General features: G+C 44.4%; 2 protein-coding genes across 3 annotated transcripts in view; one reads left to right on the top strand and one right to left on the bottom strand.

The window, feature by feature from the left end:
* The window catches only part of Parp14 (poly(ADP-ribose) polymerase family member 14), a 31,558-nt gene extending 18,251 nt beyond the window's left edge, over nt 1-13,307 (top strand). Inside the window, exons 9-17 of one of the 2 annotated variants that reach the window (XM_032900166.1) lie at nt 1,666-1,741; nt 2,288-2,437; nt 2,859-2,921; nt 3,240-3,404; nt 5,857-6,063; nt 6,151-6,750; nt 8,018-8,151; nt 10,115-10,289; nt 11,310-13,307. In XM_032900166.1, the coding sequence (XP_032756057.1) occupies nt 1,666-1,741; nt 2,288-2,437; nt 2,859-2,921; nt 3,240-3,404; nt 5,857-6,063; nt 6,151-6,750; nt 8,018-8,151; nt 10,115-10,289; nt 11,310-11,599 (1,860 nt within the window). In that variant the 3' untranslated portion in view covers nt 11,600-13,307. Of the gene's footprint in view, nt 1-1,665; nt 1,742-2,287; nt 2,438-2,858; nt 2,922-3,239; nt 3,405-5,856; nt 6,064-6,150; nt 6,751-8,017; nt 8,152-10,114; nt 10,388-11,309 lie in introns of those variants that run through there. The other variant, XM_032900165.1, reaches the window with a different exon arrangement.
* A 5,178-nt stretch (nt 13,308-18,485) lies between these two features.
* Hspbap1 (HSPB1 associated protein 1) overlaps nt 18,486-23,766 on the bottom strand; it is a 55,543-nt gene continuing 50,262 nt past the window's right edge. Inside the window, exons 7-8 of the mRNA XM_032900163.1 lie at nt 19,148-19,258; nt 18,486-19,053 (exon numbers count right to left, since the gene is read on the bottom strand). Coding sequence (XP_032756054.1) covers nt 18,550-19,053; nt 19,148-19,258 — 615 coding nt within the window. The 3' untranslated portion in view covers nt 18,486-18,549. The remainder of the gene's footprint in view (nt 19,054-19,147; nt 19,259-23,766) is intronic.

Below are 23,766 nucleotides of genomic sequence, written 5' to 3'. Positions count from 1 at the left end.
CCCATGGGAGTGGGATGCTTGGAGCAGAAATAACCAGGACCATCATCAGTCATAGTGTGGCGGCCCATGTGTTGCAGAACATCCAGCTGTGGTAACTTCCGTTCTCCATCTTTCAAACCTTGTAGAGTATCTGACAGTGTTTGAAGAGTTCCGTAATGGTACATTAAAGGTAGCAGCGTGCAGATGCCTGTGGATTGAGCTCTTGGAATTTTAGGTCACACTTTATTATTATCTGAACCTAGATACTTACAAATTGACAAGAAGCAAATGAATGGAGCCTACGTTCTAACCAGGCAGCCAAACCTTCTGAGTCCTTCAGCTTGGACTGCACAGATACAGTGGGGGGTTGCTTGTTTGTTCCAGCTTTGTTTTTGAGACAGAATCTTGCTATGTAGCCTAGACTGTTCACACTCACGGCAATCCTCCTGCATCTACCTGCCCGGCTGGTAAGAGTTTCTAATGACTTCCCCATGGCATACACTGCTGTAAGGTGATGTAGGCATTGAACACTGTGCAGAACATGCTTTTCCCTCTAGAAATCGTAATTATTTTGGAGGCTTAGACTTATATATACAAAGCCATACTGCGTGGGTAGCGCAGAGTCCTGGAACACAGGCTTGAGTCATTCAGTCTTTATTTGGAAAAGTTAGTCGTCCTCTCCCTCTCCCTCTCCCTTTCCTTCCCCCTCCCTCCTTCTCCCACTCCATCCTCCCCCCCCCGTTTTTCAAGACAGAGTTTCGCTGTGCAGCCCTGGCCATCCTGGAACTCACTCTGTAGACCAGTCTGGCCTCGAACTCACAGAGATCTGTCCATCTCTGCCTCCTGATGTTGGATCAAAGGCGTGCACACCCCACCAGCTGGTCTCATTTTCTTTACCATATAGAAAGCCCTGCAAGTCTATGGAAAGGGTTGGTCTCCCCTGATACCTTTCATACGCTTGGATGCTGCTATTCTCCTTCCAAACATGATAAACTCTCAAGGTCTAAAGACATTTAAGCTTAGATTATACTTACAAAAAGAGCTATTTGTAAGCGGAGACTGGGACAGACTGCAAGGCTGGAGCCTGAGGTCTAACCGTGGCTTCTCGGTGCGCTCTGTAGGAGCTGCCTGGTGAAGAGGTGGATGTACTTTTGATGCAGACATGTTGAGTAGCCCCAAAATGTAGAGATTGTTTAGTCGGCCTTATCCCAGTCTCTGCTACAAGTGTGATTTTCTTAGATGAGATTATAAAAATATGCAATTTAATATTCTCTTCATACAAAAGTATAAAACAAGCATTCCTACATCCTATTAAATATTCTTTGAGGATATAACTTTCAGTGGCTACTGTGTCAGCACACGGGCATGTGAAATGTGCTGAAATGTGCTGAAAGGCCTCCCCACTGGATTTTAACTGCCCTGTTTTCGTTGTGAACAGCACTCTAGTTAATACCCTCGTATCTGCATCTTGGTTCACATGTCTATTTTTATAGGACACATTTGTAGAAAAGGAATTGAATGTTTATTTTCGTAACTTTAAAAACACAGAAGTAAATTCAAAGACATTGTTTGAGAGTTATTATTTTCCAATTATGCATGTGTGCATATAGAATCAAAAGCCCCAATGAAGCAAACACACTCACCAAGTAGGGAGTCTAATGGCCAAAACTGTGTTTATATTTCCAGGCATTTTTAGATGAATTTGACAAAAGGAGTAATGGAGATCCTAGTAGCAAGAATCCCAAGGCTGAAGACACACAAGGTTCAGTAACGCTTTTAAGTTAACCAGTGATTTCTTGTTACTGAGTAGCTGTTCGGTGACAGGTAAAGGATAGTGGTGATAATTTTTCTGATAATTCAGATTATGGAACATGTTAAATTATATTCCATACATGTTGAGTATAAAAGACACTGGCCTGTTCACAGAGCTTGGAACAAAAGTGGTGGCAGGTTAAACTATATAATCTGTACAGTGGGGTATTTAAATTACCAGTAAGATGACCACCTCCAATGGATAATGGGACATGTATTTTCCAAGAGACACAGTAATGGACAGTACAAAGCAGTAATTCTCTGTCAAATGGTTTGCTGTTTTTGAGGTTATCTTGTTTGGGGTTTACTAAAACTGTTTCGAAGTGAAGTTTTGCTATGTTGTCCAGGAAGGCCTAACACTCTTACTAAGCTCAAGAGATTCTTCTGTCCAGGCTCAGGGACAGGGCCATAGTAAAGACATCAAGTATAGAGATAGGGTGGCCTATGACCCAAATTGCTCTTGCTTCTGCTGATTCTGCTTTTTTTTTCTGGGCAGGTATCTATGGGAGTCTTTCCAGCCCTACTTTAGGAGTGCATGAGATGAATATTGGCCCGATCCTCTTCCAAGTGGCCACCGGGGACATCATCAAAGAAGTGGCAGATGTGATTGTCAATTCCACATCACGCACGTTTAATCTCAAATCAGGTATTCACTGAGGTGGATTCCGTGTCATGTTGTAAATCAGTGTGTAGATCCTAAAAAGAAGTGTTTCTATAGCTAAATGGTTTTGTTGGCCTGGGGTTGCTCATGTTAATTAATAGCTTTAAGGCTATTTCAATGAGCTTCTTTTCTTCTTTCCTTTTTTTTTTTCTTTTTTTCTTTTTTTCATGACAGGCTTTCCTGGAACTTGCTCTGAAGACTAGGCTGGCCTTGAACTCACTGAGATCAGCTTGCCTCTGCCTCGAGTGTTGGAATTAAAAGCCAGCATTCATTCTTACAAATGGCAACATTTTTGAAACTTTCTTCCTTATAAGTAATGCCAGGTGTGGGACTCTCTGTGATGGGATATGTTGTGATACAAAGGTTCTCTTTCTGGTCAAGTTACCATCTTGGTTTTCTCATGTAGGGGTCTCCAAAGCAATTTTGGAAGGTGCAGGACAAAATGTGGAGCAAGAGTGTTCTCGCTTGGGTAAGGATCAATGCTACTTCTTGGTGCCAGATTGTAAATGAGAAGATTGAATATGAGTAGCTGTGAGGAAAGCCAGGAAGGTCTTGGGGCTGGGAAGACAATGTATTACTCTTAAGACCATATATTGTATTAAAGGATGAAATATGAGAGTTAAAAGCATAAAGTCATCTCACAGTTAAGAGAAGTTAAGCCACAGAATTCTACTGCATATAGCACCTCAGGAGCTTTTCATTCATAAAGTTTCCTCTCCAGATCAGACAGCTTGCTTTTTCAGAGTAGGTTTGACATCTGATTCTGAATCCGTTTTATGTTTCACAGCTCAACAGGGTAAAGAGTACATAGTCACTGGAGGTGGATTATTGAAATGTAAGAGTATTATTCATGTTGATGGTGGGAATGATGTCAAGAGATCAGTTTCCTGTATTTTGGAAGAATGTGAACAACGCAGTTTCTCATCCATTTGTCTACCAGCTATTGGCACAGGTTTGTAGCCACAGGCTCTCAAGGCTCAGCCTCTGCGTGTCTACTTCCCATGGGCTTGGTCCTCCTGAGTCAGTGACACCTTACTGAGAGTGTCGTCAGTTCTCCATCACCACCCACCCTCCTCTGGAAGGCAGCAGCTAGGGAGAAGCGTTGGCAGTTGGGGGATATCAGAAGGGCCAGTGACAGTAGTGGTGATTTATAGGCTCAATACTAACGATGGATCAAAACTTAAATATCTGGGGCTGGCAAGAATGCCCAGCAAGAAACTCTGAACTCTTTTAACTCTTAACTGAAAATACATATAGACAGACAGATATACATTTGGTAATATCTAACAATTAACAGCCTCACTGCCAGGTAAGGTGGGGGAGGCTTGGTGCAATTAACTTTTTGTGAACCAGGAAAAGAAAACCATGCTTGTAGAAAGAAAAACTTTCACCAAGCAAATAGGCATGTGTGTGCGTGCATGCTCAGGCATTCACACACACACACTCACACTCATAAATACATTCATGTTGGGCCCAGCTGCTGTCTCATCCACTCCACAAGTATTTTTGCATACCTACACATAGACAAACAAACATTTGATATATGGATGGATAGGAAAGAGCCCTCCAAGCCAATGACTTTATTTTTTTCTCCGGCCTTTTTATACCTGCTTAGAAAAAAGTTCTCTAGAAAATTACCTTGTAGATAAAATGTTACACAAAATGGGAATTAGAGAAGGATGTTGATATTAAGTTCAAAGCAGTGTTTCATTCTATCAGCTCATTATAAGTTCAAAGCAACAGTTTCATGTGACCTTGCCTTAGCATAGTGCACACCTGTGGCTTCGTTCTTGGACCTGACCTAGAATGAATGTTTTTCCTTGATCACAAATTTGTCTCAAGCCTGTTTCTCTTTAGTGTAACTGTGAAAGCTCATTGTATTCCTTATTATGCAGCCTCTACTTACTATTTTATGAGGACTAGGCACATTCTATTCTTGATTCTTTATTACATCTTTCTAGCTAAACAACTAAAAGCATCTCTTAAAACTTTCTTCCTAAGAATATTTGAACCAAATCAGGAATTCTATAAAATTATTAATGCACCTAAACAGCATTAATTCATGAAAGTTCATCTTTATGTTAATTTGCAGAAAGTCTGCTCAATAGGATAGGCTAATGCCCAGGGATTATTATATTGATTTAATAATGACAGGAAAGGCCGATCAGCAGCAAGAAGCCACCCTGAATGAAGTTTCTTGGGGCCTTGCCTCTCAGAGCTCACCCATCTTAGGCCATGCAAAAGGTGGATCACCACCAGGAAGGCCACTTGTTAGCTTTAGCCTTTCCTAAATAGATCCTGACAATACCCCACCTAGGAACAGACACTTCCCTCACCCCAAGGTCCCCTCAACCCACTAGGGAATGAGCAAAACTTGTTCCTCATGTTGAGGTTTACCCCCTAACCATAAAAGTATTTTCATTACTACTTCATAATTGTGATTTTGCTACTGTTAGGAATTGTAACAAAACTGGTTTGGACCCACATGTTAAGGTCCACAAGCTTAGTCAAAGGTATCTACTATCATTTTCTGCCACAGTGACTGGTACCATTGACAGGGATAATCCAAATTATCCTAAGCCAGCTTGCCCAGGGGACTGTTAGATTGCCCGTCATGTGACTTTGCCAGTTGCCATTCACTTTGTACCTCACCCATGATTAGAAAGGGGTTTTTCACAGTCTTACCTAGTAGATGGTTCTCAGGGCTCAAGAAACAAGATCTGGAACAGGCTGAAGACAGGAATGATCTACTCGTACATCAGCTTTGACTCCTTCTGGGCAGCTGAAATTGGACTGAATATAGGGAAGAAAGACATCCTGGAGGCTCAGGATAACCAATACAGGCAGAATTATAGATGACAAGTAGCTTATAGTTGTAGGTGCTTTAGAAAAATCAGGTCCCCAGAGGTAGCTGGAAGGATGCAGACATATGTGTAAAATCAGGCAGAGGCGGGGGTAAATTGTCCCTCTACGGACCATGTTGTTTCAAAATGTACTAGCTCTCTTTTTTCCTTTTATGATCTTTTGAGACACTAGTAAATCAAGAGTGAGGGGAGAAGTCCCCTGGACTCTGTAATGGAAAGAGTGACACTGGAAGCCAGATCAGGTGAGGACAGATGTGAATGTCACAAACTACCAGTTGTGTTTTAGGGTCTTATACTGGGGTGTTGGCCTGGGGCGTTTGGGTGTTGAACAGCATGGAATAAAACCTAGCCCCCCACCCCAAAATGTACCTAGGACTTCAAAACTATCTGCTGGGGGTAATATCAGAAGTCTACATCGATTATAGTGGGAGCAGGCACGTTTATTTCCTGTGACAACTAGAATTCCTTGTTTATGTTGCATCCTTTTGCAGGTGGATCTTAACCTTGACTTTTTTTAAAAAAAAATGTGCTTTTTTGAAGGAAGCGCCCAACAGGATCCAAAGGTAGTAGCAAAAGCGGTATTGGATGCCATTGAAGAATTTGTCCAGAAGAAATCAGTGCAGGCTGTGAAGAGAGTTAAAGTTGTTATCTTCCAGCCCCATATTCTGCAATTTTTCTATGACAACATGAAAGAAAGAGAAGGCTCTCCAGCTCCTGTCAAGCCATCAGTGATGTCTAAGATTGCCTGTGAGTTGGTAGCTTTTATGAAATATGTATTCCTAACCTTGATGTTGAAGGGAGTAAAAGAAACGTTAATTTCCATTTTCTCTTTAGCCTTTCTTGGCTTTCCAACACAAGCTTCACCCCAAAAGAACACCCTGGTTTTGGAAAAGAAAATTGAGCTCACAGTTTTCCAGATATGTGGCCCAGGTGTAGACAGTGTGGAAGGTACAATCTCCTGGCTAAAGAGTCTGATTACCAAAGAGCAGTTTTCCTTCACCAATGAGGACGAGTGTGTCAGAGACTTTGACACTGAGGAGTACAAGAAACTGAATGAGATGCAGAAGAGGCTGAACATCATCATTGAGCTGAACCAGAAGAAACCTTTGATTAAAGTCTCAGGAATTAGCAGAGACGTGGTAGAAGCTAGAGATGAGATTGACAACATGGTCAAGAGCATTAGATTGGCTAAGGAAAAGGAAAACCAGGCAGACTACGTCTCTACATTTGTGGAATGGCAATATATTGCTAATAACACCACACGGTGTTTTGACAAGATAGCCAACATGCAGTTGGAGGATGCATGGAAGGCAAAGAAGAAGCACACTGTTGTCAAAATTCAGAATCAGGACTTCACGGTGGACTTGAGCACAAACACAGCCACGGCTCCCCAAGGACTGAGTTTCACTGTCCAGCGACTCCTCAAAGCTGAAGGTAGGTTAAATGCTCGAGCATGTCAGCCCACCGTTTACTCTCTGAGTTCAACAGTATTTTAGAAACATCCCAGTTTTTGTTTTTGAGACAGTGTTTCATGATGTAGCCATGGCTGGTCCAGGGCTCTATGTAGTGCAGGCTGGCCTCAAACTTCTGCCTCCCATGTGCTGGGATTAAAGGCTTTTGCCACCATGCCCTGACACATTAAAATTTCAAGTAGATAAAAATCAAATAACCCTAGCGGAATAATTTTAAAATCTTGATCTCTGTGTTTCCAGAGTCACCTGCCCAGGAACAACCATTGATAGTAACGGCAGCTAACCTGGTACCTGCTCCTATCTCTGCAGCTTATAAACTTTCTGGAGCTAGTTCTTCTGGGAGATACGATGACCGCCCTAGTCAGAAACAGAAAAATAATAGTTTTAGGAGGAAAGTGGCCTAAAGTTCTCAAGAACACAAAGTCCAAGGAGAGGACAGATTTGTTAGTGTTTACTCACAAGTTGTCTTTTCTTTCCTGAGCAAAATGTTCTTGGATACCAGTCAGGAAGCAGCCTACCGATTCCCTGTTTTCTGTAGACAGTCATTCCTGCCTTCAAACCATATAAGCCCTTTTTGGCTTCCCATAGATGATATTCATCTTCTGTAGGATCAATATGAATGAGCCCTTCAGATGCTGAGCAGCTCTGGACACACCACACGGGATATTCTGCAGCCTGTCACAGACAAACCCTACCACCCACCTACCTCTTAAGGATGTAGTGAGACAAAGGAGGTACATGCAGGCTACCCTCTGGTGGTAATGAGGTGTTCTGGTTGAAATCCATGCATACACAAAACTGCAAAGACTGCCCAAAACAAGTTACATAATTAACTTGTAGAGGCTGAGCAGTGAATGAGGGTAAGTCAGAGTGTATGGTCAGTTCTCACACCTTAGCATGATCAAAAGAGAAGGTATAGACACAGAGACTGTAACCCTAGGAAACCTTAACTTGATACATCAGTGGCTTTTCTTCTGGAGGACAGTGCTGGGAAATGGGTCCAGGTCTCATATGTATCAAGCAAGAGGATCTACCTCCTTCTTTGAAGAAGCTTTCTAGTTCACCCCGATACAAACGGTCTATGGTCCACACTTCTAACAAACATCCTTTTAGAAAGATAAGGAATTCCTTGAGTACATGGAATTATGAGATTGCAACTCAAGAGGGAGGCAGGGATTTTCAAAGCATACTGGGAGTCTACATGGAATCCCTAAATGTCTACTTTGCAGCTGAAATTCCTGCCAATTGGAGTGACATGAAGCAGAACAAATTGCTTGTGGTGAGTCTGCAATCCAGTGATGCCGAGTACACCATGGTATCCAGGGCCTTCCATCAGACCTGCCCAAACTTTGTCATAGAGAAGGTGAGTCGGCTGTTGATAAGGAGTTTCCTAATGGTGGCAACAACTGAAATCGTGATCCTGTATGAGTTCACTCACATAGTAGGGCTGCAGAAGTGGTCTAGGGGGTCGGTCAAGATTTTGTATTGCTCTCGCAGAGGACTCCACATTCCAAGTTTGGTTTCTAGCTCCATATCAGGTAGCCTGACAGTGCAGCACCAGCACTCTGAAATGATGCTTTTTCTTGAGCCCAGTGGCCATATATTTTTGTTTTAGTTATTCCTCTTCTAGACTCTGTGGACACCTGTACTTCCATGTGCCAACCCCAAATATATATAATCTAAAATGAAAAATAAACCCACTTTCAATTTATATCACATTTTTATCACCTAGAATCAGTCAAGTTTGTGTGGCTTATTCTGTCCTTCCATCTTTACATGGGTTCTGGGCATTAGATTCAGGTCACCAGGCCTGCAGGATAGGCATCTTTACCTACTGAGTCATTTCCCTGGCCCCCATCTTCAATTTTTTCGAAGGACATTTTTGCTGGGTATAGAGTTCTGAATCAGCAGTCATTTTCTTTTAGGCATTTTGAAGAAATGATTCCACTATCTTTGGGCTTCATTGCTTCATTTTATATCTCTCTTCTCTCTGGAATCCTGCTTCATCAAATCCTTGTCTTCATCTCCCTTGCATCTTCTGGTAGCTATTGGTGAGAGAGTACGTTTGATTGTTATGATGGCCAAGAGCTAATGGCTAGCAATACATCTACTAAAAAAAAGTTTAAGATTTATTTTTCTTCCTTCCCTTCCTTCCTTCCTCCTGCCCTTTCTTTTGCATGGTGCTGGAAATTGAACCTCGGGTCTCACACACACTAAGCATTTATCCTTCTACTGAATTATACCACCAAGTCTGAAATAATTAAATGCTGTTTTTAAGAAACCATCCTTATAAAACTCTAAATTAAAAAACTGGAAATTTTTTTAAGCAAGAAAATTGAAAGTCTGAAAAAATGAGTTAAATGACAAAACTTAAGATGAGTGAAAATAATTTTTAAACATTTATTTACTTATTATGTATACATCATACAGCTTTCTGCCTGCATGTATGCACCTGCAGGCCAGAAGAGGGCACCAGACCTTGATTATAGATGGTTGTGAGCCACCATGTGGTTGTTGGGAATTGAACTCAGGACCTCTGGAAGAGCAGACAGTGCTCTTAACCTCTGAGCCATCTCTCCAGCCCCTGAAAATAATTTTTTAAAAACTCTCTACACAGTTGAAGATGAGAAAACTGTTGGGTAAATAGTAAAAAGGGGATATGATGTAAAAACACTTAAATCATGTAAAAATGTGTGGAAATGTTGAGACTTTGAACTGATCAGTGCTTGTGCCTTTTTTATTTCTCAGGTTTTTGATATTTTTGAGACAAGGTCTTAACTTGTAGTTCCAGACTGTCCTCTAAGTCATGGCCTTCATTCATTAATCCTCCAAGTATTGGGCTTAGCACTCAGAGCGTGCTACCACACCCATATTGGAGGGGACATTATATATAACTCAGTGGGCAAACTGCTTGCCATGTGACCAGGAGGGGCTGACTTCAATCCATGTGAAACATCCACATGTGGTAGTCCATCCTTGTAGTCACAGAGCTTCATGGAGAACACAGTGGATCCCTGGGGCTCACTGGCCAGCCCGCTGCAGGCCAGTAGGAGAGCCTTGTCTATGTGGGGTGTGTGGCTAGCACATGTGGAGGTGAGAGCCCTAACTTTGTGGAGTCAGTTCTTCACTTCCAACTGTAGGGATCAAACTCATGTCACCATATACTTACTGAGCTGTCTTACCAGTCCTAAAAGATTTCTGAGCATGGGACACTTGGCATTGAATTTGCAACTGAGTGTAATTTGTGTTTATGAAAGACGTCGATGCTGTTCTATTTGCTATTGCTGGCAAGGGCGCTTGGCACACTTTTCTTTGTTAACTTACAGATTGAAAGGATTCAAAATCCAGCTCTTTGGAGGAGGTACCAGGCATACAAAAAAATTATGGATGAAAAGAATGGCAATGTGATAAATGAGAAGCAACTCTTCCATGGGACGGAGTTTGGCTCTCTGGCACAGCTCAACAGTAATGGATTTAACCGCAGCTATGCTGGGAAGAACGGTAAGCGCTGGGGTCTGGGGATCGCCGCACAAACCACTCAAACACCAATCTCAGTCAAATAAGGAGTTTCTTGAACACCACATCCAAGACTGATCGATCAGGGCCACAGGTCAGACTTGGGAGCTGACTGTGACATAGATCAAGGTCCTTTAGGGCTTTGAAAACCTGAGATCTATAAACATTTGTACCAGCCAGGATTTAGGGATAGGGCACTTCCTTGGGAACCTGTCTGTTGTACACTTATCCTGCTCCCATTGGTTGGGGTACTCAACTGTGGCAGGGGACTTGCTTTGTCTAACATTCATGTCTTAACTTGTCAACTAAGATGTCAGTTACCCATGTACATGTCTCTCTGCCACGTAGGATGTCAGTTCCCAGGGAGGTCTTGGGAACTTAAACTTTACTGACCACTACTTAAAATGGAAGTCTTATTCCAGATAGTTGGGGTCCATCCCAGGGGCAGCCTATAAAGGCAAATACCATAAAAAACTGGATGGTTGGTTCAGGTCTGAGCTTCTTGTGGGTAACTATACAAGGCAGTTCTACTGATTCTATCCTGACCGGTTTCCAAGGCCAAAGAACATAACAGAATATGTAACCAAGTTTGGCATGAGAAAGTTTCCTAGTAGCAGCAGAAAAGTATGAGAAAGTTTCCTTATATTAGTAACAGCACAGAATGCAGGCTGGCCAGGTAAGTTACCAAGGCATTACCAGTAAGAACACATATAATCAGCTGCTCTAAGTGGGATGCTGGCTGGGAGACCCCACCCTGGGCACCATGTGGGTTCACTGTGCTCCTTACACCACTGTCGGTCAGACTGGAGCTAATTTTAATAGTAAAACTAACATATTTCACCCCAAGAGCTTGTTTGCCCCATTTGAGGAGGAAAATTTAGTTTTTAAAAGAACCCAAACAAAATATTTGAACTGGTCGTTCCTTTTACATTAGTTGACATATTGGGCTAATGTGTTGATTTATATGCTGCACTGGATTTCTTTAATGTGTTTTTCTCTTTGCAGCTACGGTCTATGGGAAAGGAACCTATTTTGCAGTCAGTGCTTCCTATTCTGCCCATGACACATATTCCAAACCAGATGCCAATGGGAAAAAGTATATGTATTATGTGCGGGTCCTCACTGGAAACTACACACAAGGAAACGCATCACTGATTGTGCCTCCTTCAAGGGACCCTCAAAATGCTACTGACTTGTTTGACACTGTCGCAGATAATGTTATAAATCCAAGTATATTTGTAGTGTTTTATGACAATCAAGCATACCCTGAATATCTTATCACATTTAGGAAGTAACACTTTGGGGTGCCTTCTGAAAGACATTGGTATCCGCCGTAGGACAAATTTTAGCTGTTTTCCTTCTTAGACTTTCTTCTCTAAGAGCACAAGGTCTTTCTCTGCCACGGATTGTTTCCTCAGCTGCTCCTTCATAGTGAACATGAACCTATTTGAGAGCCAACCACTTGAGAATTTCAAGCAGGTGACAGCTTTAACTGCCTTCACAAATGTGAACCTCAAATCCATGGAAAAGAACAAACTTACGTTCTGGAAGGACAATAAAACCTTTATGCACTTTCAGAAAGCCCACAATACACCCACCACCAGTGGAGTTACATCAGAGCACCACTGTGCTGAGGGGCACCCAGGACCACTGAGCCAGTAAGGCTGCCAACTGAACAGATTCCAAGACAGAGAACTTCGTTCATCATTAATAGCGCCGTGTCTTGTGGGTTGGACAGTTCCAGCCAGGGTTATGTACAGACTGGGTTCTGGGATGTGACTCTGGGTCTGTGTGAACTGAGCCCCCCCAAGGAGAGGCACAGCTGAAGCCCTGTCAGGGGGCCCTTTTAATGTTGACACCGACGTTGAGGCTACCTAGTGAAGAAATGGGATGGGGCCTGCTACCTCTGCCGTGGAAGTCCTTCTACTGGGTGAAAATGAATGAACTCTAACAGTATTGGCTAGCGTCTTTCTTGTGGCAGGCTGGCTTGTGATAACTTGAAGCTTTATGTCTAAGTCAGTCATTTTGCTAACTCACTAACAGTATCTACTGGATGCGATGTTTCTTGTGATGCCGGAGATCACCCAGAGCCTCACATGGGCCAGGCAAGCACTCTACTACTGAATATATTCCCAGTCTCTTAGTGAGGCAAGACTCCACTAAGTTGCCCTGGCAGGCTTTGAACTCATTATCTTCCTGCATTGGCTACTTATTGGGGTGGGGTGCTTAAATTGTTCTTTTAATTTTCTCCCGTACTCCCATTTATTGAGTGCCTGGACCCTTGTCAGGTAGAATAAGAGGTGTGTTCACATAGATAATTTTGTTTCCATAAAAAGAAAATGCACTGTAAGAATTATGTCAAGGCCTAAGAACAGGCTCAGAGTACAAGAACTGTCCTTGCCAAAGGTCACTGAGGCAGGAACCACAGAGCCAGCCACCAGAGTCTTGGTACTGTGTTGAGCCCCTCACTATTCCCAGCACAGAGCCTGGCCCTGAGGTAGGCCTGTGCTGCTTCAGAAGTTGGCTTTTCTCCTTCTGGGATTGGTGTCCACTCTGCCCCTTTTCTAGGCCATGGAGCTAGTGCGGTGTAATGTTCCCAGGAGGTAGGTACACTCTTGGGTGTTGTGGGGATCCAAGTGCTGGTTCCCACCATAGGCATCAACAGTGGACTGCAAGCAGAGAGAGGGGTCGCCATCATTGTTTCGTGGACACTGAGGCCTTGAGACCTTGGCTGCTGTGTGGACTGGCAAAGACTGTGGCTTGGGAGGGGCTTCCTCAGCACTGGCACCTGAACTCAGCACCAAGGATGGCCCCAAGAGGCTTATTTTCATTTGCCTTTGTTCTCCAGTGCTTTGGTTACCTCAGGGCAGGGCTGAACAATAGTGTGATGTTACACTGAAGAATAAAGACCCAGCCAACAAATGTTAGTGTCATTTTCAGTCTAAGTAAATAAGCCATTCTGTCATTTCCCTTACTTCCTAGTAAAGTTATGTAATTACATAATGTATGTCTCTTGGTGGAATCATTTTTCTCCTGAAGGGCAAATATAGGAGCGGCTCAGTGACATACAGTGGCCGCTGCTGATAGGTAGTCACAACCAAATAGGACAGCACCGGGAGTCCCTTAGGAGCTAACGTTCAGTTGGAAACCACTGGAAGGGCACAATACAGGCAGGATTTAAGAAGTCTGTCTCCAACGAGCAACAGCGAGCCTCGAACCAGCGACAGGTCTTGATAGCTCACTGTAGGGCCACACAGTCCTATGTAACGTAGTCACCCGAGGGACACTCCATGCCATCTAGAGGCTGCTTTCAGCGAACACCTCAAAGATGCCAAGAGCCCTGACACTCAGGGCCACACCAGGACTTTGGGCCCAGGTACTTTTGCCCTTGTAGCTGCTTAGTGCACAACTAGCATTACAACCTAAACTCAGGGACTGGAGAGATGGCTCAGTGTTTGGCCACCTGTAACTATAGTTCCAGGGAGCCAATGACCCCTTTCTGACCTCTGTGGGAACTGCACACATGCGCACATAAATACATGCAGGCAAATGTTCTCGCACACTAAATAAAAATGTGTATTTTTAAAATCCAGACTATACAACTATACTGTTACATTCATTGGTGTATTTTCTGATAGAAAACAAAGATAAAACATTTTCATGGAGTCCTCAAAGAACAATGGGTCTTGGCCACCATGCCTACTGAACACAAGTGGGTATGTTAGCCCTGCTTTCCTATCCCTCAGTCCTGGCGTGCATCTGAGCTCTGTTGGCCCAGACAGAGCCGAAGTACTTATTTCCCGGTTGATTTTCCTGACTTAGGTGTGGGTGGAGATGCAGGGTGATGTAGTGGCTCCGATGGCTTTCACTGTGTTTGCCATTCTGATGCCCTCACAGACAGCCAGGACCTCATAATTGCTCTCTACAAAATCAGGGACTCATCTCCCATCACCCACTTTTACGGAAACTGTTGCAGGATATTTGATCATATCATGAGCCCTGACTGAGACTGAATTATTTACCAAAAAAAGAAAAAAAAAAAAAAACCCAAAAAACAAAAACAAAAAACCAAGCCCTGTTTCTAGTTGTAGTTCACACACACTTTAATCACTTTCAATGGAGTACAGATTCACCCTTGGTACTCACCTTAATCTCGAAACAATGATGGTAAAGTTAGTTTGTAGAAGGAAGCATCTGTGTTTGAAAGTGATGTCTAATTGAGTGGCAAAGTGATGAATCAGAGAAAGACTTGACAGAATAAGATATGCCCGGCTCTCATGAGGAGAGAGGGGGAAGGGAAGCTCCTTAGGGGACAATGTGGAGTGAGGGGTAGGAGGCAGTCAGCAGGACAGTTGCACAGACAGCTTGCAGAGAGAGAACGAGGTAGACACAGGTGAAGACAGAACGAGCCAGAGAACGAGAAGGAGCCAGAGGATTAGAACGGATTGCTGGAGTTAGTTTGAAGCCAAGCAGAGTAATTCAGAAGAGAGAGAGAGAAGCCAGATTATCAGTCAGCCTGGAGAGGAGTCTGAGCAAAGAGTCCATTCAGAAAGAACTAGGAAGGGTGAGCTTATTCAGCAGTGAATCTCAGAGCCTGAAAACATTCCAGGCCTAGATTAGACTGTACAGAGGCCAGAGGCTTCCAGGACCCTAGGTTAGGAGACAGAGGCAGTGAACCTAAGACTATAATTACAACGGGAGAATAAAAGATACTTTAACAGGAACCCTTCCCGGTCTTTGTATAATATCACTATTCCTTCTTATGGAATGAAGACTTTCTGCAGAACAGCATCCCATTCTGTAACAGTCCTATGTTCTCAGATAAACTTACTTAGAAACAACATTTTCCTGAGAAGTTTCACAAAGGAATGCCCATACTTGAAGCTAAAATTCTGGGTTTCCTTTAAAATCACAGGAACGCTGCCTTTCTTTATTAGTGTTTGTAACAATCAAGGATGATGCAGCCTGCCGGAATTGCCTGACTGGATGCTCAAGCGATACAGAACGCTGAGGCAATTCTGTAGCTATTCTCTTCCACCCTACTTCATAGGACCTCAGCCTGTCAGAGAGCTCCACAGAGGAGTCACGTGTAACAAACTAAGAATAACCGTAAGAAAGTGAGAGCTGTTCCTGTGTGAGAGCTGTTCCTGTGGCGGAGAGAAATCTATCTCCAGACTAAGTTCTAGCCGCAGCACGCTTGGTCCCAATGCCACCAATGGTTCATGGCCTACGTGGGTCCTTGTGTCTGTCCAGTCAAAGAGTGCTTTTTACACGCTCAGCACTGGCCCAAGTTCTATGGAAGAAGCAGTAATAAAACTCTCTGTCCTCACGGAGTTATGCTGTGCTGCACAGGTCTCAGCGGGTTGCAGCCCCTCTGAGGGTCAAACGATCCTTTCACAGGGGTTACCTAAGACTCTCAGAAAACACAAATATTTACATGATGATTCCTAACAGTAGCAAAAATAATTATGAAGTAGCAGGAAATAATTTTACGGTTGGGGTCACCACAATGTGAGGAACTGTATTAAAGGATTGTGGTGTTAGGAAGGCTGAGAAACGCTGTGTAGGGGGAAGAGGAGACTTGTGCGGGCTGAAAGAAAATAGACAACAGCCATGCAGTTTAGTCAATGTCCCTGTGTATATGTGCCTGTTGGGCCAGTACTCCCTTGTAAACACGAGACTGTCAGAAGAGAGCTAGGCATGGTTCTTGGGTTCCCAGCTTGGAGTCTCTTGGAGACCTAGGGAAGGAGAGGGAAGGAAGAGGAGGGGAGGAAGGGGGGAGGGAGGAGGAGGGGAAGGGGAGGAAGGAGCTGTCATAAGGTGAGTGAGTTATGAAAACATGGCCATGAGGGCTGGCCAACTGGAGTTAAGAGCAGCCCAGTTGGAACACAGCAAGTTATAATTCAGGGTTATTGATAGGGAAATAGATTTGAACAGCACAGAAGGTAGATTCCTGCCCAGCTCTAGCGCTGATTCAGGCTTATAAAAATAACAGTTGTGTCTTTTGTCTGGGAACTGAGTGAGCAAAGGTGGGGTAGAAACCCCGGTTTGAGATTAGTTATTTACTACGACACTGGCATAACTGTTTAGTAGTTTAAAACATCCCATCAGGGGGCTGGAGAGATGGCTCAGTGGTTAAGAGCACCGACTGCTCTGCCTGAGGTCCTGAGTTCAAATCCCAGCAACCACATGGTGGCTCACAACCATCTGTAATGGGATCTGATGCCCTCTTCTGGTGTGTCTGAAGGCAGCTACAGTGTACTCATATACAATAAAATAAAATCTTTAAAAAACAAAAACAAAAACAAAAACAAAAAAAAATCCCATCAGAATGCAAGTAGCACTATATAGTGGGAAAAGAAGCCCAAAATATATAAAAAGCCTCAACCCCTGAACATCTGGGGTGACTCTAGCTTCTGGAGAGCAGTCTGTGAGAAGCCCGCTGGCTGGTCCAGTAACCAATGTCCTGTTAAAAGAAACCTTGTCCTCTTGCTTCTTGAACTAGAAAGCTTGCAGCAACACGCTGGTTGGGAAAGAGGATCAGTAACCAAATAGGCAACTATGCACCGGCCAGCACAGGGCGGTTCCTCAGGCGGTGCTGAGACGGAGAAGAGACCGGATGCCCTGGACGTCCCGAGTGCTGGCTTTCTACACCATGCAGTGTCCACACCTAGGCTGCCACTGCAATCTTAAAGCTGCCACACAGCATGGGAACCGACGGCTTGGCGGGGGGGTGTTCAAGAAAAGTTTACAGGAACCAGCCAGGCATGGTGGTGCACTTCAGCCCCAGTCCCTGGGAGGCGGGCAGAGGCGGAGGATGTCTGTTGGGTTTGAGGCCAGTCTGGATTACATAGCAAATTCCAAGGCAGACAGGGCCACACAGTGAGCTCCTGTCTCAAAAGACAAAAATAAATAAAATAAAATTGCATGAACTAACATTGATTGACCAGCAGATTGATCACTGCTGACTGAAGCTGAGGAAGGAGCTGGTTCCTGCTGGAGACATTTGGAGCTCGCACTTAAGAGACAGGCTGAAAGACCAGATGGAGGAGGGAGAACCAAGTGGCCGAGGAGAGGCCTACACATGTGAGCCTGTTTGGCTACTGAGCGACGTGCCGGAAAGAGGGGATCACTGGGGCATTTTATTGGGAAAGGCACATTTATAAACATGTACAAACTCACCGCCTAATGCTCCATCTTTGAGTCTAGAATCATACTATTGAGAACCAACCTTGGAAGTACAAACCTGTAATCCCGGCACTGGGGAGGCAGGCCAGAGGATATTGAGTTCAAGGCCAGCCTAAGGTGTATAGCGAAACCTTGTAAATAAAAACAAACTCTCAACCTGGCCAGGAACCCTGGCCAGGAGCTCAGAGGCCTGGAAGTGAACCTACTATCACTTTGCTAAATGAACAAAGTATCAAACTGCCTTAGGAGTCCTTTCTAGATCATCCTTCCTCATCAGAGGAGCATCTGTGCAGTGAGTGCTAATACAGAGCCTGGACAGACAGGAAGGTGGCAAATGCCTTCCATCCCAGCACTCGGGAAGCAGAGTCTGGTGATCCCTTGAGAGTTCAAGAGCCCGATCTACACTGAGTTCCAGGAAAGCCAGAGCTACATACTTGGATCCAGTTTCAAACCTCCCTGTTCCCCACCAAAGGGAAGGAAAAAGAAGCTGGGAGGAAGAGGGGCTAGGGATTTTTACCGGTCAGAAGTCAGGGAGGAAGAGGCGAAACAATGCCTATTGGACTGGACAGGACAGGACAGGACAGAACGGTTTTGCCCATGAACACGGCAGCTGCAGTGTGTCTGCCTGTGCAAAATCAAGCTAGTCGGTATTCTAACATGGGCACGTGAGCTCCCAGAGCTAGCTAAGGAGTTATTAATGGTGTGTGAGGAAGGAAAGCCAGTTTTCTTTAGGGGTACAGCCCCTGGAAGGTTAACCAGGGCCAAGTGGATGGCCACAGCACGTGCATATGGGTAGCAGCAAGTGAATGCGATGGACTGTAAAAGGAAGAAGTAAATAAGTAAAAAGGACAGAAAGTTTGAGGGGGACAAAGGGATTCAGAAGAGGCTGGTGGGCAGTGTGGCATAAACATAATCAAAATAAACTGTATACACATGCGACACACTCAAAGAGCAAGTAAAAAAAATCATAAAAGCAAACAAACACCTACATCATATTATTTCTAAAAATATATTTTAAAAGGTTATTTAAAAGTAATTAAAAAGTTATTAAAAAGTATCACAAGCTTTTTCCTTGTATTAAAAGCTGGGCCACCATCCTGGTTACTTGGGGATTGACTAAGCAGTCCAGCAGGTCATCCGTGGACACGAAGACTCTAGAAGGCGCCCCAGGATACCTCGGGGCCGACTGCCCTGCCTCCGCGCGTGCTCCTTTACTGGCTTGCTGCCTCCGGGCGCAGGGCAGTTCTGCACAGTGTTCTCCGTTTCTGCTGGTACACTCCTGGCTGTCTCCTTCCAGTGCGCCTCCTCTCTCTTCCGATGCTGGTGTCACAGGAACCAGATCTGGGCCAAACGGACTCGCGGCCTCCTGTTTCCCAGCCCCCACTGCGGAGCTCGGGTCGCGCGCCTGCTCCACTTCCATGTGCTCCTGCACACCCGGCTCCTCCCCGTTTGCTCTCGGAGCTTGCATTTCTACTTCTTTAGCTCTTTCACAATGATCAAAAAACGCACAAACAGCACTGTTCAAGTAGCAGCTATTGACTTCATGAGACGTTTCCTCAACCTAGGGAGAAAAGAACCCTTCAACATGGCGCTGGAGACCAGCCGGACCGACTCACCATCAACATCAACACCGAGAGCTGGCCGGGGCACCATACCTCAGTGGGGTTCAGCCAGGTCCTTGGGTGGTGCGGGTCCTCTGCGGTCTTCAGTGTGCACACGAGCATTCGGGTGACCGCCTCCTCCACCCGGGCGAGGTGGTCCTCCTCCTGAGGTAAAAAAAGAAAAAGAAAAACAAAAACGAAACCACACTTTCTTATTTGTCTCTGTGCCTCATGATTTAAGAGTTTTAGCTGTATGCGCTGCCCCCGTAAATGCCAACCCTGTCACTGAAGGCACCCGGGCTGTTGGGAGCACTAGAACTCACGTGTGTTCATTATCGACTGCCATCTATGAGTGTAGTTCACCAAACTTAAGAATAAAATTATGTTAGAAGACACAGGTCTTAATATATGAATGACTTCAGACGATTTTTTCTAATCTTTTCCACTCCTTGATATGTCCAGAATTTTTTTTTCCAAGGAATTAATAAACACATGGAACAATGATCCTTATGGAGTTTAAAAGCGAGTCATGTGACAAACAGAACAGGCAGCTGGTTCTGTGTGTCACACAGGGGCAGAATGCATGCTTGCCTGCATGGGGGCCAGTATTAGATCCCTCAACAAGAGGGTGGTGTAGAGGAGAGACTGGCCATGGTGACACATGCCAGTGGCTGAGATGGAGACCACTCAGAGTCTGACATCTCTAGGACAGACGGATGGGCTGGTGGTCCATCTGAGGCCAGGCTGGGTTACAGGTGTTTCAGAAAACAACACAGATAAACAAACAAAAAGTAGCTAAACATCCGAGCACAGCTTAAGATACAAGGTAGCCGTACTGATAAACAGAATTCAAATCCACAACTTCTACTTATTAAAAAACTCAGCAAGAGAAAAAATTCAAACTAGATGCCCACAACATACAGAAACTAAAAAGAGGGGGGTTGGGGATTTAGCTCAGTGGTAGAGCGCTTGCCTAGGAAGCGCAAGGCCCTGGGTTTGGTCCCCAGCTCCGAAAAAAAAAAAAGAGATCACTACAGAATATAGAAAAATTTTGCATACATTAATAAAACAATTTTTAATGGGCAACAGACACAAAGACAAACACTTTTTAAAAGAGCGATTATTTGACTAACAAATGCCTCAAATCCTCAGGGGCCAAACTTGCACCTCTGCGGGGTCTGTTTGCACTCATACCAATTCTCAGGAAGATTCTAGAAGGGATGTCTGGGACAGCAGTACACTGACAAGCTTTCAGAAAAGACTATGGTAAAATCTGACAAGCTAGGGAAGCCATGTGGATTCAAATCTAAGGAACACATGAACATTAAAATAGTGTATCACAACCAGGCTTGATCTGCCTCAGAAAAAAAGGATGAACTAAGAAATCAGTTGGTGTAATGTATACTGTCATAGTTTTATTGAGGAGAATTGTGGGGAGTGAAGGAGGTTGTGAGTGAACGTGTGCTGTTAACACGGGCACAGCAGAACCAAGGACCCCAGAGCCTCTACCCATGGAGGAATGCATGGCGAAGCCTTCCCTGGAGGGTGAGGCTCAGAGGGAAATGGCAGAGCCTTTTCTGGACCATGTGTGGATGTTGACAGAGTGTGCAGAAAATATCCACCATACCTTTCTCTCCCGCTCCCAAAACACAGAGACAGCTTCTACTGAGATCAGCTAAATCTGCCAGTTCAATCCAGCTGTAAACACAAACCTTGCTTTCTGGTTTATCTGCACATAAGGACTGCCCCTCCTTGCCAGCTACATGCAGTAACACAGACTCCCTGGTCAACTCTAGAAATATGCTGAGCTTCCAGTGTGCTGTGGTCTTCCAGAGAGAGCCAGCCACCTGTGGTGGTCTGAATGAAAACAGCCCCAAAGGCTCACAGGGAGTGGCGCTACTAGGAGGTGTGGCCTTGTTGGGGCCAGGATGGGTTTTGACGTTTCAGAAACTCAAGCCGAGCCCACTGCCACTCTCTCTTCGGGTCAGGATGCAGAATTCTCTCAGCATGTGTCTGTGCGTTTGTCATTTCCTCTTTCCCTCCCTAGAAGCTATGTATAAACATATAATGATTTTATAAGATCGTTCCTACTGATGCTTAAAAGGCAGGCAGTAAAATTCTACATTCCCTCTAGATTTAAAAAAAAAACAACAAAACCCCCAGACAGGTAGTGATGGATGCCACAATTCAGTCCCACATCTGTCATTTTTAATTACAGAGAAACCACCACACAGTTGAAAATGACTGTGCCCATAATCCCACCAGAGGAGTCAATGGAGGAGGGTCACTGTGACTCTGCAGCCACACTGAGCTATGAGACCATCTCAAAACAAGCCAGGAAATCAACCAATCATTCATTAGAATCCCCTAAGCCGAGCATCACCTCCGATATTTATGACTGAATCAGATGTGCTAGCGCTAGCCAATGTGATTAGATAAAACAATTACAGGCAAACGAATGGAAACGAAAGAAGTAAACCGATCATCGCTTGTGGAGAATTTGAGCTATGTTTAAAAACCCAATACAGTCAGAAAATATTAAAAAAAGAACTCAATCGAAACCAGTAGCCATGATATATACCAACACTGCTCAGCCAAAAGATAGAACGGAGGTACGGGGAACAAAGATCTTACTATGGCAGCCAGGAAGAATGAAATCCTCAGATACAAGCTTTAATGGGAAGAAACACAAAGTCAGAGAGAGGGGACTTTCTAAAACGCTTGTAAGAAAGAAAACTGAATTTGGATAAGGAAGAAGAATTCAACATCTAAAGCTCACATAACATTTAATATGGATTGAATAAAAGTATTAGAAGTTTTTCCTCTTCAAACTAGATAAATTGATTTACAAGATTATATATAAAAAAACAGAAGCAAGGATAGCCAGGAAAACACTTTAATAAAAATGTGCTGGGAAGTCAGTCTTGTTGGCTATTACCAAGATGGCAGATTCGGTAAATAAAGCGGGAGCAGGCGAAAGGACACAGATTCACACGTGGCTCGGTGGACACTGCAGTGGGTAGAAGGACACACCCACAGGTGCATCAGGAAAGGAAGAAGAGACGTTCACACAAACCAAGTCTCTCACCATCCTACTGGGAGTGGAAAACCTACACTCACACTATATGCTTCCCAAAATCCCCCATGTATTAAATGTGAACTCCTGCAGATATCTAATAATTCCCTTATGACCTCAGAAAGTGATCACTTTGTTACTATTCTTAAACATCCAATCCCATCCACAGCGCAGCCTGTGTCGAAAGCTGTGGGAGGAAGGTGCTCACAGGTCACAAAACTCATCACGGCAGAGGGTGAGACACAGACCTGGGGTCAGGATCCTTCCTAACGTCACACGTCAGTGAATACGGAGCAGCACATGCACGGGTCACCCCGACACCATTTATAATTATAAAATGCCAGACGCAATCAAACATCTCTCCGCTGGGGGTCTACTGAATGACAGAGGAGCACCCCCACAGTGGGATATAGTTGCTAGGAGGGGGAAAAGGATATTTTTAGTTCTATTAATGTAGGCAAATTGTGACATTATTGCCCAATAACAAAGAATCAGAAATCAATGGGATTAAAAACAGGAGACCTTCTTAAAAGGGTCAAGCAACTGATAAACTGTGGCCAATGTAGATTTTTAAAAAGATGCATAAATGATTAATATCAGAAGTGAAAGAATGACTGTCAGTGTAGCCTCTATGACATTAGACGGACAACAAAGAAAGCCAATGAGAAGGTTTATGCCTCTCTCCATTCCATCCTAACAGCCAAAGCCACTAAGGAACCAAGTCTATTTATAAATGCCACACTCCAGTAGAGGACCCATGGCTGTCTGCAGACATGATTGGCTTGCAAGCCTGGAGCTCGGAAAAGCACAAAGGGATCCTGGGACGGCTTCATGTGGCAGGAGGCAACGATACACTCGGCCGTTCTTAGGCGGCGTGAAGGAGTTTCTAGTTGCACTGGCAAGGAGATTCAGAACTCTCTGGGTACGCTGGAAGGTTCAGACAACTAACACAATGAAAATTAGGCTGGCTGGGAAGCCAGGTCGGGGGCAACCCAGCACTGACAAAGACCACATGAAAAAGCCTCAGGCCAGACAAGGTTTCTAGAAAAGGGGGTGCAGTGTTACAAGCATCACTGTGAGGAAGCAATCTCCCCACCACTTACACCCAGGGCCTTCAGAATTACGTGGTATGTATGCCCTGAGGAGTCCCCGACATCATTCCTCTTCTCTCTCTCTCTCTCTTTTTAAAGGTTTATTTATTTATATGAGTACACTGTAGCCGTCTTCAGACACACCAGGAGAGGGCATCAGATCTCATTACAGATGGTTGTGAGCCACCATGTGGTTGCTGGGAATTGAACTCATGACCTCTGGAAGAGCAGTCAGTGCTCTTAACCACTGAGCCATCTCACCAGCCCCCACCTCTTCTCTTACTCATAGCAATTTCTGCGTGTGTGTGTGTGTGTGTGTGTGTGTGTGTGTGTGTGTGTGTGTGTGTGTGTGTGTATGGATCATGTTGGATGCCTTTGCCCGTTGCCTGATTTAAGCTTCACAACCACATTCCTGAGCTGGGTTCAGCTACAATCACTGTTTTGCAAGTGAGCTTACAAACTGAGCCTGCCTGGAGTGAACCATCTGCTGGAGGATGGGGTAGGTG

This window comes from Rattus rattus, chromosome 4 (genome assembly GCF_011064425.1).
Source record: "Rattus rattus isolate New Zealand chromosome 4, Rrattus_CSIRO_v1, whole genome shotgun sequence".
NCBI classification, from domain to species: Eukaryota; Metazoa; Chordata; class Mammalia; order Rodentia; family Muridae; genus Rattus; species Rattus rattus.
This window is presented reverse-complemented; position numbering and strand designations above follow the sequence as displayed.